We start from the raw sequence: 20,828 nt of genomic DNA, 5'->3' as shown, positions 1-20,828 counted from the left end.
TTGTGGGGGGCGCATTCGGGTGGAAGGCGGTGTACACCCTGGACAAGTCACCCCCATAGCAGGGCCAACACAGATTGACAGACAACATTCACGCACTGGGCCCAATTTAGTGTTGCCAATCATCAATACAATCATTTAGCATGTTAGGTGAGTGTGCATTTTGTAACAAAGAGGAATTCCTATTCGTGTTTATGTTGCAGATGGACCTATTTGAGCAGACCTGGGCAAATTATAGGCCCGGGGGCCACATGCGGCCCGTTGAGTTTTTCAATCTGGCCCACCGAATGTTCCCAAATAATATTTTTAGATCTTTAAGATGGAAACCAGCTGCCATTATGATGTGCAGTCATGTTTTCTAATAACTGTAAGTCTTCAACTATCCTAAGTATTTCAAAGGTTGGAATCTGCGCTTATGGATTATACCAGTTACTATGGTAATGTAATTAGTTACTATGGTATTCTAATTAGTTACTATGGACATCTAATTAGTTAGTATGGTAATGTACGTCACAGCAGCTCAGACGAGGGTCCAAGCAGTGTGGGCGGAAAGCGTTTCCACAGATGCGGAAGGAGATTTTCATAATAAAGTTCTAAAGCTTAGTGTTATATAAAATTTAATAGAATAGAATAGAAAGTACTGTATTGATCCCTGGGGAAAATTTAGCAAATATCATATATATCAGATTGTAGGTGGGTTTATTTTACTTTGAGTTCATATTTCACTGTTTGTTAAATTTTTGTTGCGTTTCACTTGATTGTAAAATATGTCGATCAAAAGGGGGTGTGGCATTCATATTGTGTCAATATTCAGTGTTTTATCGTTCATAGAAAAATGTACGATTCCATTATGTTTTTTAGGCGGCCTGTCATAACGTTTTTAGCATTCAATCAGACATTATTGTGAGGTTTTATATTAGTGTTCCTAAAAGTAAATATATTCCGGCCTCCAGACACATTTTTTTTCCTCTAAATGTGGCCCCTGAGTCAAAATAATTGCCCAGGCCTGTATTTGAGTAAAGAACCAGGCAGCTACCTGTGCATACACGTCTGTGTCGTGTTTGTGTTATATAAATAAAAACAGCCGGTGATTATTAAAAATGTCCACTTTTTTGAGTGGATTAATAGTGGCCTGTGGATTACTGAGACGCTTAGAGCGGTGGTTCTCAACGTTTTTTCAGAGAAGTACCCCCGTGAACATTTTTTAAATCAAGTACCCCCTAATCTGACCAAAGCATTTTTGGTTGAAAAAAAGAGATAAAGAAGTAAAATACAGCACTATGTCAACAGTTTCTGATTTATTAAATTGTATAACAGTGCAAAATATTGCTCATTTGTAGTGGTCTTTCTTCAACTATTTGGAAAAAAAGATATAAAAAGAACTAAAAAGTTGTTGAAAAATAAACAAGTGATTCAATTATAAATAAAGATTTCTACACATAGAAGTAATCATCAACTTAAAGTGCTCTCTTTGGGGATTGTAATTCTAAACATTTCTTACATTTATATGGTGTTTCTTTCCTTTTTTTGTGGTTATTCCAGGATGATTATCATATACTAGTGTGAACTGAATGTGACAGCGTGTCTTAATGATGACGGTCAGCTGGTTAGAACAAATACCAATAGCAGTGTCATTGTTCCGCAATCTTAGTGGTCTTCCTGGACCGAACCAATTAGGAACTGGACTTAAAAAGTACTGGTACACGGTAAGAAAAGAAGAAAATCATCACAGATCCCCTCTAAGGCTCTCCTGAGCATATGAGTATATGACAATTTATGTCATATATATGACAGGAGCACTCTGCTGTTTTTAAGGATCTACTGCAATAACGTTAGTTCAAAATACTTCGTATGACAGTACTGCTGTGCTGTGTTTGAGTACCTACTGCAAAATGGTAAATCTAAGATCCTTAATAAAAACAGGAACACTGCTAGTCAAAGTTCCTCTAAATCAGGGATCTCAGACACGCAGACGTTATTTTGTGGCCCCCACATTAATATGAAAGTTTAATGTTTAGTGCGGCCTGCGAGTTTTATATGAATGGCGCTTGACAGCGTTGTGTTATTTGGGTCCGAAATGTCTCTTTCAACGTTCTGGGTTGCCTACCCCTGGGTTAGTGGAAAAGTGGCAAATGAGTGAAAGCGACAGTGACGTTGCCATGGAGACGAGGGTTTTCTTACGTACCTGGCTGCAGTCACACCGCGACACCTGTCCGTCAGCAATAACAGTCCCCGATAACCTGGACCAATTCAAACCGTCATTAGTTCTTTTTATTGTTTAATTTGCATTGCCTGACACGATGAACACTACATATATGTCTATATGACGCCGGATAACACTCCAGGAGCCGTCACTTTTTTGCGCTTGCTATCCCGGTACTTTCCCAGCTATTATCCGCCGACCGCCGTGTTGCTGTAGGGAGGAAAAGCGGAACGACACACATTGCGGAAATAACATTATTCTCCGTGGGTCGGTTAAATAGAAATACTGTGTATTCCACAACCCCAAACATGTCTTTTTCAAAGCCTGCAGTGAAGAAAAAGGTTAGTGATGAGCAAAGACAATTCCAGGAAAAGTGGGAGATGCAATATTTCTTTATTGAGCACAGGGGCACCCCGACGTATCTTATTTGCACAGAGAAAGTTGCGGTGCACAAGGGATACAATTTGAAATATCACTATACAACTAGACATGCTGAAGAGTATGCAAACATTTCTTTTAAGAAATACTGCAAAAATGCTTAAGTTCAAGATCCTCTATTTGAGAGGAGCTCTGTATGCTATTTTTTTTAATGATTGGTTGCTCTTTTATATTTAACCTACTTTGCTTTATTTGTCTTGATTAATTTTGTGTACAACATTGGTTCATCCCGTCCTTCAAGCAAAATGTGTGTGTCAAACTCATGAGTGCGTGTCTGTCCGTCCTCCCTGACACATTTTTGTCCTCTCTGACCCCCTGTTAGATGGCGGCTAATTACCCATCGTGCCCGGCGGTGACGGCTGCTTCGGCGGCCAGCGGCCCTTTCAGCTGGGTCCCCAGACAGATGCTCAGCGGAGACGCTGCTGAGGAGGAAGGAGAGAGTGACTGCGACAGCGACAGAGGAGATGAAGACAGAGGCGAGGGAGACGAAGCAGAGCTCGTCATTGACATCCCTAACGAGTGAGCTTGACTCTGAGAGTGTGTGTGTGTGTGTGTGTGTGTGTGTGTGTGTGTGTGTGTGTGTGTGTGTGTTTGTGTGTGTGTGTGTGTGTGTGTGTGTGTGTGTTGCATAAGGAGAGGATGGGCTGGATTAAAGTGATTTGTTGAAAGAGTAAATACACCATGTGATCAAAATTATTGGGACACAGGGCCATTAGGTAAAGGGGACTGGTGTTCGACCTCTCTGTCACACAATATCTGCTCTTATTCATCCTAAAGCTGTTTGATTGACTTTTTCCACTCCAAATTCATCCAAGCTTACTATTATGGATGATGCTTTGTATACTGGGGAACAGTAAAGGACCTCAAAATATAAGTTTATATGTATATTTATGGGAATTGATGGTAATATTTACAAAATTGCAGGTTAGTTTATAACGGGAAACCTTGTAATAGTGTAAGAGAAAGCTGCTGTATTTAAATGGAAACATCTCAAATAAGTAAACCAATGAGTCCTTGAAATAATCAACAATAACATTTGTCATACACAATGTAAGGCGTCCTTGCACACATGTTGAAAAGAAATCACTAATGCTTAAAGCAATAATAAATCACAATGGGGTCCTGGCAGGACTAGTACTATTGATAGAATTAGCAAAAGCATTAACATACATTTTTTTAATGAAGTAAGTTGATTTAAGTGCTAGTCACAAAGTAAACTATTAAAGTTAATATTAGTTTGCATGCAAGGCTCCTTATGACGTAGTGAATGCAATTTGTATTTATTAGCCTAAATTACCTGTTGATTTATCACAATGGCCATACTGTATATGCCAATACATTTATCCAACTTTGTACTTTGTACTTTTGTCCACAAGGCTGCGCTCTCCACAGTTTAGTTAGGACTTTCCGGTTGCAACATAACTTTGAAACCCCCACCTATTAGAAACACGGATTTATTTCACAGCGGGACAAACATTTTAAAGAAAGAACCAAGTAAATTGAGGACATTTGATTGATCGTTTGAAATGCTGCACGTCTACTTGTAAGTGTAAATATAATTTTACACTTATCAAAAATCTGTGCGTCACTGTTTATTTTAATGAAACATCCACGAATGTTATCGCGCATTTTTGCGGCACACCCTCACAATCACACCCTGCAGCTAATTGTTAACACAATGTCTGGGAGCCGATTTGTAAACTCTTCTAAAACTGTCATTTCATGTTTTATCATGCAGCTTAAAGAAGCAGTCCTGATCCAGTTCTTGATAGAAGCCCAGGTTTGTTACATTTGGCTTGTGTTTGCTGCAGCTCTTACAGCACATGGAGGCAGTCTGGCTGGATTCCACTTCTACTAGAGAAAGAAAGAGAGGCCCTTAAAGCTGTGTATCTGTTTTATGTGACACATGCACATGGGAGTTATGAGGTTTTGCTGTGTTTGCAACATCGTGTAAACACTCTCCCCTCATGACCTAATTGGCATGTTTGTAATATCCATGCACTGTGCTCCATTAAAGCAAGTGGTTTGTCTTCAGGTCAGATTTTAGTAGGGATATTTGGAGCTCTGGATCCTTTTTAGTACTTGTGAAGGCACCTGTTTGACTCGTTCCATTCACTGCCGAGAATGTGACTTACCAAAGAAAGGGACAGCAAATGGGCGACTGTTGTTTGGGAATGTGGATTTTCAGGTAATGGGCAGCTTCTGGAGGGTGTGAGCTTGGCGTGTGCTGTACAGTTAAAGGTGTCACCATAGAGATGATGAAGAGGGAGGGGCAAGGCAAAAAAAAAAAAGGAGAGTCAGAGCGGGTGGAACTGACAGCGAGGGGGGGTGAGGCTGTCAATGAAAAGCAAGATAGAGCCTGCAGTAGGGACTTGCAACATGGTTTCGGGAGCGAGTGAGGAATACAGGAAAGAATCACTTATCGGCCTCTCACACTGCATGGCTTTGTGAGAGCGAGTGGGCAGATTTGCTGAGCTCACCACCACCACAATGCTGACTGCTGCTGTTGCTGCCGTGTGGATCCTGGCCCTGCTAGGCCCAGTGCAAGGCTGGGGCCTGTCACCCGCAGCTGAGGCAGACTTCAGCGTCTGCAGCCACAGCTTCTACAGACAAACGCCTCCCAAAGAGGGCTCTGCGGGGAGGCCGCCCCTTCGCCCTCAGTGTCACAGATCCCCCGGCGGCCACGACTTCGCCACTCTCCACAGGCCCGACTGTGACACAGCTGTCGGCTTGGCTCTCCATCTCGGCCACGGATGGACGGAGACGCCGGGACGAGAAGGGGAGGAGCTTGCGGTAAGGGCGCATCTGTCGTTTGGGTGATGTTCGGAAAGGCCTCACAGCCTGATACCTTTTTCAAATTGTCTGTTCTTTCAGCCACAACACTAGGTACACATGCACAATCTCACGAGATGCTGTGCTGGAGCGAAATAATACTGCTCAGATTGGATCACTGCTGTTGTTGTTTATTACTATGGATTTATGTTCACAGTGGTGTACAATATTGTACACCACTGTGAACATAAATCCATAGTAATAACAGCAGCACTACGCCAGCTGTGCCTAATGTTTTGGCTACCTCTACTACAAAATATTTCAGTTAGGGATGTGAATTTTACAACAACTCATGATTCAATTCTGATTCTTGTAGTGATGATTCCTTTTAGAATTGATTCTCAAATCAACACCATTCTTGCACTATACTATTTGGTATGAAAAAGATAAACTATTTTAAAGAGATTAAAAAAGCTATTCTTGACTTCTGACATATGACATAAACACAGTGAGTAAGCATTGAGATGGATGGTCTGAAATCATACAGGCCAAAAGTTTGGACATGTTCTCATTCAATGCATTTTGTTTATTTTCATGACTATTTACATTGTAGATTGTCACTGAAGGCCTCAAAACTTTGAATGAACTAATGTGGAGTTATGTATTCTGCGATGAGGTGGCGACTTGTCCACGGTGTACTCCGCCTTCCGCCGGATTGTAGCTGAGATAGGCATCAGTGGCTCCAAAAGGAATAAGCGGTAGGAAATGGATGGATAAATGGTGTTATGTACTTAACAAAAAAAGGTGAAACACCTGAAAACATGTTTTGTATTCTAGTTTTTTCAAAATAGCCACCCTTTGATCTGATTACTGCTTTGCACACTCTTGGCATTCTCTCGCTGAGCTTCAAGAGGTAGTCACCTGAAATGGTTTTCACTTCACAGGTGTGCTTGAAGCTTAGCGAGAGAATGCCAAGAGTGTGCAAAGCAGTAATCAGATCAAAGGGTGGCTATTTTGAAGAAACTAGAATATAAAACATGTTTTCAGTTATTTCACCTTTTTTTGTTAAGTACATAACCCCATGTTAGTTAATTCAAAGTTTTGAGGCCTTCAGTGACAATCTACGAGGTAAATAGTCATTAAAATAAATGAAACGCAATGAATGAGGAGAAGGTGTGTTCCAAATGTTGGCCTGGCCTGTACTGTATGTATCAAAATGTATTGATTTAAAAAAAAAAAAAAAAAAAAGTTGAATCGAAATTAATAAGAATCGCGACCCATACGTGAATATATTTTTTCAGCACCCCCTGTAGTTGTACATGTCTCTAAACTACCAATGATGACAAAAAGGAGAAGTATGATGAAAACCAAAGAACCACTTTTAGTGGTCAAACACATTTTGGGTCGTTTTTATAATGCCAAAAGGGAAAAGTGTGATGATCATCAAAAAGGAACACAAATTTACTGACAAAAATTGCAATACCTGCATAACACCACTAGGTGAGAGTATTGCTCGGCAAAAACCTTGCTCTTCCCTCTCCATTGCTTGTCTGCAAGGCAGTGGTGGGCCATCAGGATCAGTCAGGCCTCTGCTGGCATAACATAACCAGAAATCATGATCATAGTTGAAGATAAAAGTAATATTTATTTAGCTTTCCCTAAATATCTAAAAGTGTTTGTATTCTTTTCATGTCATATCAAGCTCCTTCCAATGCTGGTTTTTTTCGTTTAAAGTTTGTATCCAATCAGAATTCAGCTATCTTATGTTGCCATGCTGTACCAAATCTGCCCGGGCCTTCAGAATCAACAATGCGGGCATCTTTGCGCTGTAAGTGAACGGACACATAGAGGTGATAGACAATTGCCATAGCCAATCAGATCACGAGTTTCTGGCCTAACGCTGTGATTGGATTCTCACTTGGGACTTCCAAGTGAGTATCCAATCACAAATTGCAAAAACAGGAAGTGACGCCGGAATTATATCAGCCTTAGAAAGCCACATTAAACTCACCGGTACAATAACCACGAAGATAAAGTTTTTGTCTTACGCCTAGTAATCCGCTGAGGACAGGCAAAGCCAAGCAATGCAGGTTTAGCAAGCGGTGCGCGCTTCAGCGAAGGAAATACATTTTTGGCAGGCAATCGATTTTTTGCAGGCCGCAAAATGGTTTGCCCGCCATTTTCACACGAATCAAAGGACTACGACGGGACCACTGGCTTACACAGCATCGAATGGGCGCTTCAAATTGTGAATTCAAATATTTGATGTCTTTGTTTTTTCATGTTTCATTTGTTTTATACATTTTTTAAAATTTTGACAGCCACGAAAGATATGTTTTAATTGCCGAAGCGGGTGTATTGAATTTTAACTGTGCCAAAAAATAGACTGTTTTGTCCACTGTTGGGGGGATTCAATGGCCAGTAGCGTGCAAGTGGGTTTCTGTATAGTATCTCCAGCCGTGTCCATGTGGTGACATGAATTATAGTATTTTGAGAGGTGAAGTCGGACTAGGTAGGACATCACTGAAGCCCATACTTGCCAACCCTCCCGGATTTTCCGGGAGTCTACCGAAATTCACCGCCTCTCCCGAAAACCTCCCGGGACAAATTTTCTCCCGAAATTCAGGCGAAGCTAGAGGCCACGCCCCCTCCAGCTCCATGCGGACCTGAGTGAGGACAGCCTGTTTTCACGTCCGCTTTCCCACAATATAAACAGTTATAACTGTAGAATGATCGAGGGCGAGTCCTTGGTTTCTTATGTGGGTTTATTGTTAGGCAGTTTCATTAACGTCCTCCCACGTTTTCGTCTACCGTAAAGCAGTTTGTCTGCCGTAAACAGCAATGTTGTGACACTCTTAAAAAGGACAATACCGCCATCTACTGTACATGCATATGTGACAATAACATCTACGGCCGGGTCACCAACCTTTTTGAAACCAAGAGCTACTTGATTAATGCGAAGGGCTACCAGTTTGATACACACTTAAATAAATTGCCAGAAATAGCCAATTTGCTCAATTTACCTTTAACTCTATGTTATTATTAATAATTAATGATATTTATCTTTGTGGAAACACTGATCATCTTAAAGGCCTACTGAAAGCCACTACTAGCGACCACGCAGTCTGATAGTTTATATATCAATGATGAAATATTAACATTGCAACACATGCCAATACGGCCGCTTTAGTTTACTAAATTGCAATTTTAAATTTTGCGCGAAGTATCCTGTGATGTCACGGATTGTAGCGGACATTCTGTTCCAGCCCCAATCCCAGCTATAAATTGTCTGCTTTAATCACATAATTACACAGTATTCTGGACATCTGTGTTGCTGAATCTTTTGCAATTTGTTCAATTAATAATGGAGATGTCAAAGAAGAAAGCTGTAGGTGGGAAGCGGTGTATTGCGCCCGCCTTTAGCAACACAAACACAGCCGGTGTTTCCTTGTTGACATTCCCAAAATATCAATCAATCAATCAATGTTTATTTATATAGCCCCAAATCACAAATGTCTCAAAGGACTGCACAAATCATTACGACTACAACATCCTCGGAAGAACCCACAAAAGGGCAAGGATGTGATGGTGACGCTTTACTATAGAACAGAGCGGTCAAGCGAACATGGTTCCCTACCACATGTCAACCGGCAGGTTTCGGTGAGAAAATGGTGGTAATCAGTCTGCTCTTACTGTAGACATGAGCGGACAGCTTGCGTCGTTCCTCGTGCGCCTCTCAAAGAGGCAGCTGTGAACTCGCTTGCCTCCTCTGACCGGCCACCCCCGAACGTGGGATACTTCCACCGTGGTGAGTGGAAAAAAAAAAAAAATCTCAGCCCGGCCTCAACGGCTGCCATTGCTTCGCTTCGTCGAGAAATGTGGCTTCCCTCAGAGACACTGGCGGTCACCACACCTGTGGCCACACCCCTCTGACTTTCACTAAAACACTAGTAACGCAATAAGCAGATAAGGGATTTTCCAGAATTATCCTAGTAAATTTTTCTAAAAACATCTGAATTGCTCTGCCGTCTAATTTTTTATTTTAATTTAATTTAATTATTTATTTATTTTTCTAGTCCTTCACTCTCACTTTCCTCATCCACAAATCTTTCATCCTCGCTCAAATTAATGAGGAAATCGTCGTTTCTCGGTCCGAATCGCTCTCGCTGCTGGTGGCCATGATTGTAAACCATGTTCAGATGTGAGGAGCCCTACAACCCGTGACATCACGCGCACATCGTCTGCTACTTCCGGTACAGCCAAGGCTTTTTTATTAGCGACCAAAAGTTGCCAACTTTATCATCGATGTTCTCTACTAAATCCTTTCAGCAAAAATATGGCAATATCGCTAAATGATGAAGTATGACACATAGAATGGAGCTGCTATCCCCGTTTAAATAAGAACATCTCATTTCAGTAGGCTTTCAATGAATTCTCACAATAAATATATATTTTTGATGTCATGTTTTGAATAGGTTAAAATCCAATCTGCACTTTTCTAGCTGTAAATATACTCCTCCCCTCTTAACCACGCCCCCCAACCCCCGAAATCGGAGGTCTCAAGGTTGGCAAGTATGCCTAGGTGAGAAATGCAGGGCCCTCTACTGCTGCAAGGCATATTTTTACTTTAATTTAGTTTGATTATGCAGTGGGATTATGATCTGTTAAAAAAGCCTCTCCCCCAGGCATAGATTTATAGACATTTCATTTAGTATCACCATTGCAGTATAAGTTAATAAAATAGTTGTTTTATGTCACACAGGTAGTAAAAGAAGATGGAGTGTTCATTCCAGTTCTTCTCAGAGGCAAAGATGCGTCTCCACCTGCAGACTCTCCCCTCCAACGATGGGACGCCGCCATCTCCACTCTGGTCCACTCCACCATCTCCCCACAGTGTTGTGCTTTAAGTGGGGATCTCTACATCCTGACCGGGCTCGAGGGCTGTCAGACGACACCACAGTGGTCTGCCATGTGCTGCTCAGTGCCGGGAGAGAACGGCGGCTTCAGCGTGGGGTTAATCCGCGCCACAGATGATGAAGGCCAGCGGCAAGTGAGCATGAAGGAGCTGCAGGAGTTGCTGGGAGTGGAGGAGCTGTTCTCTGGAGGCTGTGGAAGAGTAGATGGGGAGTCTACAGGTGTCACACTGAGGCTTCAAACTGAAGCGCAAACGGAGAACACAGAAGAGTCGGTCTCAGATTCTAGCCACGTACGCTCCTCAAGTCAAGATGTAACAGCAGACGAGAGAGACTCCGAAGCAACTGAAGCAGAAGACTCTGAGCACACGTTGGAAAGAAGCAGTGGAGAGAAGAGAAATGTGGAAGAAAAGGTAGATGTGACACATTATGATGAGACTGTCACTAAAAAGAAAGATTCCAATTCCAGCAGCATTGTAGTCTCCATCATCTCCACCATTTTGAGCATCCTTAAAGCTCCACTTAGGCCCATATTCTCCAGAATCACACAGTTTCCTGGACAGGTGAGAGTTTATTGTTTCACCTTTTTATTTTCATGTGGTTGCACTTTTTCGTTCAATTGAACATTTGTCTATGTTTTCCAAAGTCTGGCTATTAAACTAATTAGTCTTTCATAGTTTTTTTTCAATTTAACAGTCGTTCATTTTCCAAACTCTGCTCAGATATTTTCCCTTATTTAATTTTTTTATAATTTACTACAATTCCATACTTTGATTTGATTTAGCATTCACACGTTTCCCTTTTTTCTTTAATTAATTTAATCTAATTTTGCATTATGTAACCATAATTTTATTTTTTCTATCATTTTTAAATGTTTTATTTTTTTTTCCTCTTTCTTTTACTTTTATTTTGTATTCTTTTTTAATTTTAATTTCAATATTTTTCTTATTATTCTATTTAGCGATTGTTTTGTTTTTGTTTTTACTAATTTAACCTTCACACATTTTTTAAACACTGCTCAGATTTTTTTCCTTATTTTATCTTATTTTTCGCTGCTTCGTGACGCTTTCATATTTGAATTGGATTTATCATTCACACTTTTGTCCAGCCGTATTTTGTTTCACTATATTTTGTTTTATTTTACTTTATATCATTTTATATTACAGTATTTTGTTGTATTTTTTTTTATTTACTTTTTATCATTTTTTCCTCTTTTTTTCTTTAACTTTTTGATTCTTTCCCTTCTCTTCCTTTCTTTTTATTTTAATATTGTTATTACCGTTCTATTAAATTAATATTTATGTATTTTATCACCATTTTTAAATTTGCCAAACTGCTCAGATTTTTTTATTTTTTTTAATAATTTTTTTTATTCCAAACTACACTTCTGTTTTAATTTGATCCAAAATTCACACTTTTCCATAGCCTTATTTTATTTTATTTTATTCATTTAATTTTACAGTATTTAATTTTTTTTAATCTTTTACCTTTTTAGTTTATTTTTTAAAATTATTATTTCTCTTTTTTCCCCCTTTTCTCAATTTCTCATTCGATTTTTTCACTTTCTTTTAATATTGTTGATTTTATTTTGTTAAGGTGTTGTTTTTGTAATTTATTTCATTCATCAACTTTTTTTTTTTGTAACACTTTTACTGCCAATTTCACATCAATCAATTTTCCGCACCCAGTTTCAAGAACCTGACATTACTGCTTTATTTGTTTTATTTTATTATCAATTATGTAACTGCATTATATTTATTTTTGTATCACATTTCTGCCAATTCAACATTTGGTAGCCAATTGAATGTCGTAAAGTGATGCTTTTATTCTCTCATGATCCAGGTGAGCTACGTTCTTCAGGAAGACCTCGGAGTTCTCTCAGCTCTCCCAGGCGACACCTTCTCCCTCTTCTACCTCCTGACCTCTGACCTGTTGTCTTGGATGCGCTGGGGTGCGGAAAAGCTGCTGGGTATCGGCCAAAGGTGCGTCTGCGGCCTCTACCACTGCAGCTCCTCCATGCTAGGGGAGCTCCTGAACTGCTGCTACACCGGAGTCATGGGGACGGGGACCCTTGCCGGTGACACCCTGGGGATCTTTGGCGATGCCCTGGGTAACACCTGGTGGGTGACCAAGTACTTCGGAGGGCGTATGCTGGAGCGAAGCGGCAACTACGTGGGAACAGTGGCGATGGAGATGGGGGATCAAGCTGCAGCCGTGGGTGGGGGGCTGGGCAGGTTGGCATGGAGAAGCGGTAGTGGGGTGTTTAGTATGTTCAGCATGGGGGGCGGTATCATCTTTACGGTGGTGAATGTCTTGTGTGGTGCGATCACAGAGGGCTTTGGGCGGGAAACAGCTACAGTTCACACTGAAGTTCAATCCGTGCTGTCTGACTAAAAAGTAACATTTTTAAATGGATAGAGGTTTAACTTTTAAAAATGTTAATTTATTTTGCTAATTACCTCTTTTGGTTACTGAGGGATGAACCATTTAATGTGTTTGGTTGTTCTAACAGGATGATCATTTTAGAAATATTAAACTGTCGCTTTAACGTTCATTACTGCAGAAGTGGGCTATTGAAGAATTCTGAAGTTTTAAATTTACGCTGGGCAGAAAAGAAGATAACGGCTGGATGATAATTGCCATGCTGACGGTTGGATGTTTGTTTGAATAAAAAGGAATGATGGCTTAAATGGCAAACCACACTTGAACTATGACACATCTTGTCCAGTTTGTTTATTGTGGAGGAACTAAACCTTTTTTTCAATTGCACTTGCTTGCATATACCTGTATAATTACCGAATAAAAGCACAACTGCATGATTTATATGTTCTTTAATCCAACAAAAAACATAGTTACGGTAATAATTTATAGTTGTACTAGCATTTGTAAGATAGAGACATGTAAATGTAGTGTGTTGCACGACGAAGGACTGTATTGAAAAAAACAACAACTATCATCGGTAAACATTTGGTTAAAGTAAGTCATAGTTAAACATCAAGTTAAAATAAGTTGAGAGAGGCTTGAATTATAATCCTTTCGAATTTTCCTTCCTTTAAAATTACGTGTAACATATTTCTAAAGCGGCTTCACGGCGGCAGAGGGGTTAGTGTGTCTTCCTCACAATACGAAGGTCCTGAGAAGTCAGGGTTCAATCCCGGGCTCGGGATCTTTCTGTGTGGAGTTTGCATGTTCTCCCCGTGACTGTGTGGGTTCCCTCCGGGTACTCCGGCTTCCTCCCACCTCCAAAGACATGCACCTGGGGATAGGTTGATTGGCAACACTAAATTGGCCCTAGTGTGTGAATGTTGTCTGTTTATCTGTGTTGGCCCTGCGATGAGGTGGCGACTTGTCCGGGGTGTACCCCGCCTTCCGCCCGATTGTAGCTGAGATAGGCACCAGCGCCCCCCGCCACCCCAAAGGGGAATAAGCCGTAGGAAATGGATGGATGGATGTTTTTAAAACATTATTATCCATCCATCCATCCATCTTCTTCCGCTTATCCGAGGTCGGGTCGCGGGGGCAGCAGCCTAAGCAGGGAAGCCCAGACTTCCCTCTCCCCACCCACCTCGTCTAGCTCCTCCCGGGGGATCCCGTGGCATTCCCAGGCCAGCCGGGAGACATAGTCTTAATACGTGTTTTGAGTCTTCCCCGTGGCCTCCTACCGATTGGGTGTGCCTCAAAAACCTCCCTAGGGAGGCATTCGGGTGGCATCCTGACCAGATGCCCGAACCACCTCATCTGGCTCCTCTCCATGTGGAGGAGCAGCGGCTTTACTTTGAGTTCCTCCCGGATGGCAGAGCTTCTCACACCCTATCTCTAAGGGAGAGACCCGCCACCCGGCGGAGGAAACTCATTTGGGCGCTTGTACCCGTGATCTTATCCTTTCGGTCATGACCCAAAGCTCATGACCATAGGTGAGGATGGGAACGTAGATCGAGCGGTAAATTGAGAGCTTTGCCTTCCGGCTCAGCTCCTTCTTCACCACAACGATCGATACAGCGTCCGCATTACTGAAGACGCGGCACCGATCTGCCTGTCGATCTCACGATCCACTCTTCCCCCACTCGTGAACAAGACTCCTAGGTACTTGAACTCCTCCACTTGGGGCAGGGTCTCCTCCCCAACCCGGAGATGGCACTCCACCCTTTTCCGGGCAAGATCCATGGACTCGGACTTGGAGGTGCTGATTCTCATTCCGGCCGCTTCACACTCGGCTGCGAACCGATCCAGCGAGAGCTGAAGATCTTGGCCAGATGAAGCCATCAGGACCACATCATCTGCAAAAAGCAGAGACCTAATCCTGCAGCCAGATGCCCTCAATTATATTGTGATAAAAAGTAAAGAAATTATACTATATAAACGTAGTAAATTATGTTATCATAAAAACAAATGAAAAAATATCGTGAGTATAAGAATTCATAAATGAATTAAAGCTTCAAGCAGCCATGGACGGGACCGACTTTTGCTGTTGTTTCCTGCCTTTACCCATTCAACATATCTTTACCTGCACATTACCTACCTTCCCTGCATCCTGGGGTTACACTGGTGCCTCCTTCTTTCACCTAGTCAACATATCTTTACCCGCACTTTACCTACCTTCTCTGCATTGTGTGGTCACGCTGGTGCTTCCTGCTTTTAAGCGGCCATCTTGAGACGGCAGCAGCGCAGCAGCATCAGCGCAGAAGTTCTTTGAAGGCTCGTAAAATCAAAACCGGAGCAGTTAGAAAAACTTTTTTGCACAACTGTTAATCAGAAGGGTTCAAGCTCTTTCCTATGCGAGTTTGAAGCCGACACAACAAACGCGCTCAGAGGAGCTAAGGTTTGAAAAAAGGTGACGGGTTTTCACAAAACTTTTGTTTTGAAGGGTTTTTTAGCCAACTTCCTGTTGATTTTGGCTGAAGAAAGTCAGTGAATGAAATCTAGGTCTAAGTGAGACCTACATAGAGGTTTTTGTTTCATGTCTCTACGACATTCCTAACAGAAGTTACAAGCAGTTTTGTCTGTGTTTTTTCCTAGGGGGCGCTAGAGCACAATTTTGTGTTTTGGGGTTTGGTTTTTTTATTAGATGGCAATTTTCGCCAGTCCTGATGTGTGTGTCAAATTTGGGAAGTTTTAAGGCATGTTAGGGGGGGTCAAATGACAGCTCAAAGAGACGGCGGCATAACTAATAATAATAAAAAAACCCTTAGAAATACAACAGGGTCCTCTGTACCAAAGGGACATTTGGTCCCTAACAAGAAATTCCGTTTCATTCCCATTAAAATCACGGTTTTTATTTTGAGGGTCTTTCATTGAGTGACTTCCGTTCTAGACCGGAAGCGGCTTTTCCAAGCCGGAAATGTTGTCTCATTGCATCAGACGGCTGGAGTGTTCGTGTTCTTCTCAGCAGCTGACGTCTCCTTTCTTGCAAAGGTAAGCGCGACACAAACACTTTCCCAACACAGTTAGATGCTAGAACCACTTTAAAACAATGTCCGCCTTGGTTAACGAAACAAACTGCTGCTGCAGCGACAGTACTCGTGGTGGACTTTTTAACCACAGCGAAGTTTAGCATCGGCTTTTAGTCACTTTTTGACAGGTGGGAGCAATCAAGCTAGCTTTGGTGTTGGCCTAAGTCGGTAATAATGGTAACTAACACACTTTTACCTAATATTGGACAGAAAGGACTTGTTTCCCCTCCACCATCAATCAATCAATGTTTATTTATATAGCCCTAAATCACTAGTGTCTCAAAGGGCTGCACAAACCACAACGACACTCTCGGTAGAGCCCACATAAGGGCAAGGAAAAACTCACCCCAGTGGGACTTCAGTGACAATGAGGACTATGAGAAACCTTGGAGAGGACCGCATATGTGCGCCCCCCCTCCCCTCCCCCCCTTTAGGGGACAGAAAGCAATGGATGTCGAGGGGGTCTAACATGATACTGTGAAAGTTCAATCCATAGTGCAGTGATTCTCAACCTTTTTTCAGTGATGTACCCCCTGTGAACATTTTTTTAATTCAAGTACCCCCCTAATCAGAGCAAAGCATTTTTGGTTGAAAAAAAGAGATAAAGAAGTAAAATGCGGCACTATGTCATCAGTTTCTGATTCATTAAATTGTATAACAGTGCAAAATATTGCTCATTTGTAGTGGTCTTGAACTATTTGGAAAAAAATATATAAAAGAACTAAAAACTTGTTGGAAAAAAACAAGTGATTCAATTATAAATAAAGATTTCTAGACATAGAAGTAATCATCTACTTAAAGTGCCCTCTTTGGGGATTGTAATAGTGATCCATATTTATTAATGAACTTAATTCTAAACATTTATTTACAAAAAAATAAATCTTTTACATTAATATTTATGGAACAATGCCACAAAAAAAAATCAAGCTGTCAACACTGAATATTGCATTGTTGCATTTTTTTTCACAGTTTATGAACTTGCATTCATATTTTGTTGAAGTATTGTTCAATAAATACATTTATAAAGGATTTTTGAATTGTTATTTTTAGAATATTCCTTCAAGTACCCCAGGGGTACGCGTACCCCCATTTGAGAACCACTGCCATAGTGGATCCAACACAACCAGTATCATGTTAGACCCAGCTCGACATCCATTGCTTTCGTCCCCTGGTGGGGGGGGGGGGGCACACATATGCAGTCCTCTCCAAGTTCTCATAGTCATCGTTGTCACCGACGTCCCACTGGGTGTGAGTTTTCCTTGCCCTTATGTGGGTTCTTCCGAGAATGTCGTAGTGTTTGTGCACCCCTTTGAGACACTTGTAATTTAGGGCGATATTAATAAACATTGATTGATTGATTGATGATAGTCCAGTCCAAAGTGGGACCCAACACAGTAGCAAGAGTCCCGTCCATAGTGGAGCCAACAGGAAACCATCCCAAGCGGAGGCAGAGCAGCAGCGCAGAGATGTCCCCAGTCCATACACAGGCGAGCGGTCCATCCTGGGTCCTGACTCCGGACGAGCGGTCCATCCTGGGTCCCGACTCTGGACAGCCAGTACTTCATCCATGGCCACGGGACCGGACCCCCTCCACAAGGGAGAGTGGAACAGAGGAGAAAAAGAAAAGAAACGGCAGATCAACTGGTCTAAAAAGGAGTCTATTTAAAGGCTAGAGTATACAGATGAGTTTTAAGGTGAGACTTAATGCTTCTACTGAGGTGGCATCTCCATCTGTTACCGGAAGGGCATTCCAGAGTACTGGAGCCCGAATGGAAAACGCTCTATAGCCCGCAGACTCTTTTGGGGCTCTGGGAATCACTAATAAGCCGGAGTCCTTTGAACGCAGATTTCTTGCCGGGACATATGTTACAATACAATCGGCAAGATAGGATGGAGCTAGACCGTGTAGTATTTTATACGTAAGTAGTAAAACCTTAAAGTCACATCTTAAGTGCACAGGAAGCCAGTGCAGGTGAGCCAGTACAGGTATATATGTATGTATATATGTATATAAAGGTATATACAGTATAGGTATATATGTATGTATATAAAGGTATATACAGTATAGGTATATATGTATGTATATATGTATATAAAGGTATATACAGTACAGGCGTAATATGATCAAACTTTCTTGTTCTTGTCAAAAGTCTAGCAGCCGCATTTTGTACCAACTGTAATAATTTAATGCTAGACCTGGGGAGACCCGAAAATAATACGTTACAATAATCGAGACGAGACGTAACAAACGCATGGATAATGATCTCAGCGTCTTTAGTGGAGCGAATTTTAGCGATATTACGGAGATGAAAGAAGTCCGTTTTAGTAACATTCTTAATGTGTGACTCAAACAAAAGAGTTGGGTTGAAGATAATACCCAGATTCTTTACCTAGTTGCCTTGTTTAATTTTTTGGTTGTCAAATGTTAAAGTTGAATTATTAAATAGAGGTCGGTGTCTAGCAGGACCGATAATCAGCATCACCACAATGTAAATTACAAAATGTGAAAGTTATCAGCATTAATGTCAATCCTGTCATCCAAGTCATCATAGTCAGGAAATACACCAACTTATATTGTTGTCATCATGAAAGAAAGGAATCTGGAGGACCAGTTTTCATTTTTTTATTAAAAGAAAAATGATACAATTAATTATTTTTTCAAACTGAGACTCTCTAACTTTGGCTCATTTTCTATGAAGAACATATATCACAATACATATTTAATGACCGCGTTACACCCCCCTCCTACACATTTCTGTTACATATAAGATGTCTGGGTCCACTGGACCCGGGGCTAATAGAAGTGTGGAAATTGATGTTCTGTGTACCACACACACACACACACACACACACACACACACACACACACACGCAGCAGGCCTAGACAGGAGGAGGACCGAGTGTAGGCATGCAGAACATCAGAGGGTCATATGTGCGAGAAAATGAGAGCAGACAGTATCGACAAACAATGTTGCAACCTTGTGTGGGAACCGCAGGGGCAGAAACACAAAATAAGAATCCCTGTGGGATACAGAAACTGGCAGAGAAATTGTCCGTGCAACATTCATATTGTTGTTACTTAGCCCCAGCGTTTGTAGGTCTGATGGACCCGTTGCATTTTGTGGCTTTCAATGCCTTACAATCAAACACTTTTATGTTAAAATACTGAACAGATGTTACCCTTATCTCAATAAACTTCTGTTCAGTATTTTAACATAAAAGTGTTTGATTGTGAGGCATTGAAAGCCTTAAAATGCAACGGGTCCATCAGACCCACAAACGCTGGCTGAGTAACAACAATATGAACATTACACAAGGGTTAAACATGCCTGTATTTTTATCAAACACCTATAACATTTTAACAAAAACACATGTGTCATTGATAACTATACATTATATATATATATATATGTATATATATATATATATATATATATATATTTATATATATATATATATATATATATATATATACATATATATATACATACGTGTGTGTGTGTGTGTGTGTGTGTGTGTATGTGTATGAAAATGAGGTAGATCACCTCGACTTGGTCATTTGAAAAGTAGCTCGCCTGCTGAAAAAGTGTGGGCACCCCTGAAGTAGAAGATGATGTAGAACCCCAGTTTTGTCATCAAAACATACAGAACAGCGAGCCATAAAATACCAAAGAGTGCTGTTGTCATAAAGAGGATGTTTGAGTAGAGAATTTGTGATAGGACTTTCCAAAACAGTGCTGTTTCTATCACCCTTGTTGTTATTGGTCTGGTTAAAACTGAGTAGACTCAAGTCCATTTAAGTTAAAAGTTAAAGTACCAATGATTTGCTAGTAAGGTTTGATTGGTCAAGTGTGAATGCGGTCCAGGACCAACAGGGCTGGATTAAACGGGGACACTGGGACCCATCTTTCAGGTGGTCCTGGCCCAGCTGCAAGTGGACTTCAGTCCTGAGTAAGCCAAGTGTCAACGCCAACCGCAGCAAAACAAGATGTCGTGCCACTAAATATGAGCAGAATCAGGCGATGCGTGGAAACACCCAGAAGAAAGCGCAGTGAAAATAAAAGTTAAATGTAAGCCGAGTAGTAGTTAAATATACCATACTCTTTTCAACAAAGGGGTCGTATTGAAGTCCACAGAAACGCTGTCTGCTTGTAGCACATCTCTAAAAATGTTTTGACATCTATAAAGTAAACCCTCGTTTATCACTGTTATTGGTTCTGGGTCTGACCATGGTAAATACATTCCAACAAACTGGGAGATTTTAAATATAATTGGAAGATTTTCATAGCTAGAACATGAAAACATTTGTACAACCTTTTAAATAAGTTTTTTTTAGGCAACTTAATTTTGGGGGATTTGAATGTTGTTTTGAGTGCATATTACATACGTTGTTCAATTGAGGCAGCACTTTATGCATATGCCAAACTAAGACCATTATTTGTTCTACTGACTGAAGTGTGAATGCAAGCCAGACCGCACTAAGGTGACCATCAGGTATACAAAGAGTAGTTTAGCATTCTAAAAGTGTAAGCTAGCGATATGTTTGATAATCCCTGTGCTATTAACAATCCTTAGTTTTGACAGTTTGAGGTTGTAAGTGTTCTTTGTATTTCAACGTGGACACGTTGTGTTTGTGTAGAGATGGCCTCTCTGTACGTATCCCCTCACCCTGACGACTTCAGAAGTGTTCTTGCTCTCCTCGCTGCCGAGCTGTCCCCGTCCTCTCGTGTCAAGACCATTACAGAGGATCCCCCCGTCTGCCTCAATGTCCGCTCCAGACCCACTCTTGTGCTGGGCCCCGGTGAAGGTGACACAGTGCTGAGTGGAGCCAACGCGGTGTCCTGGTACCTGGCTCATCAGGGCAAGAAGGCTGGCATTGATGCCAAGCAGCAGAGTCAGGTTTGGCAGTGGCTCAGCTTCGCAGACAACGAGCTCATCCCGGCGTCATGCGCAGTCGTCTTCCCGCTCATGGGGGTGATTGCGATGGATAAGAAGGTGAGGGAATCTTCCAGCTCGCTCTGTTTTATGAGGTTATTGATGTATTGTGTTGTTTTT

At 41.4% G+C, this 20,828-nt stretch overlaps 2 protein-coding genes across 7 annotated transcripts in view; both read left to right on the top strand.

Annotated features, from left to right (window-relative positions):
- Positions 1–13,037, top strand: part of LOC133561506 (INO80 complex subunit E-like) — a 40,718-nt gene extending 27,681 nt beyond the window's left edge. For 4 of the 6 annotated variants that reach the window (XM_061914817.1, XM_061914819.1, XM_061914814.1 and 1 more), the window contains 2 exons: positions 2,961–3,157; positions 4,377–4,944. In XM_061914817.1, the coding sequence (XP_061770801.1) occupies positions 2,961–3,157; positions 4,377–4,395 (216 nt within the window). In that variant the 3' untranslated portion in view covers positions 4,396–4,944. Of the gene's footprint in view, positions 1–2,960; positions 4,182–4,376; positions 5,432–10,172; positions 10,887–12,165 lie in introns of those variants that run through there. The other 2 variants (XM_061914813.1, XM_061914816.1) reach the window with 2 other exon arrangements.
- vars1 (valyl-tRNA synthetase 1) overlaps positions 1–20,828 on the top strand; it is a 223,102-nt gene that overhangs the window by 154,147 nt on the left and 48,127 nt on the right. Inside the window, exons 2-3 of the mRNA XM_061914827.1 lie at positions 15,696–15,735; positions 20,413–20,768. Coding sequence (XP_061770811.1) covers positions 20,415–20,768 — 354 coding nt within the window. The 5' untranslated portion in view covers positions 15,696–15,735; positions 20,413–20,414. The remainder of the gene's footprint in view (positions 1–15,695; positions 15,736–20,412; positions 20,769–20,828) is intronic.

The sequence above is a fragment of the Nerophis ophidion genome, linkage group LG11 (genome assembly GCF_033978795.1).
Source record: "Nerophis ophidion isolate RoL-2023_Sa linkage group LG11, RoL_Noph_v1.0, whole genome shotgun sequence".
In the NCBI taxonomy this organism is placed as follows: Eukaryota; Metazoa; Chordata; class Actinopteri; order Syngnathiformes; family Syngnathidae; genus Nerophis; species Nerophis ophidion.
Note: the sequence above shows the minus strand (reverse complement) of the source record. Positions and strands in the feature narration are given on the sequence as shown.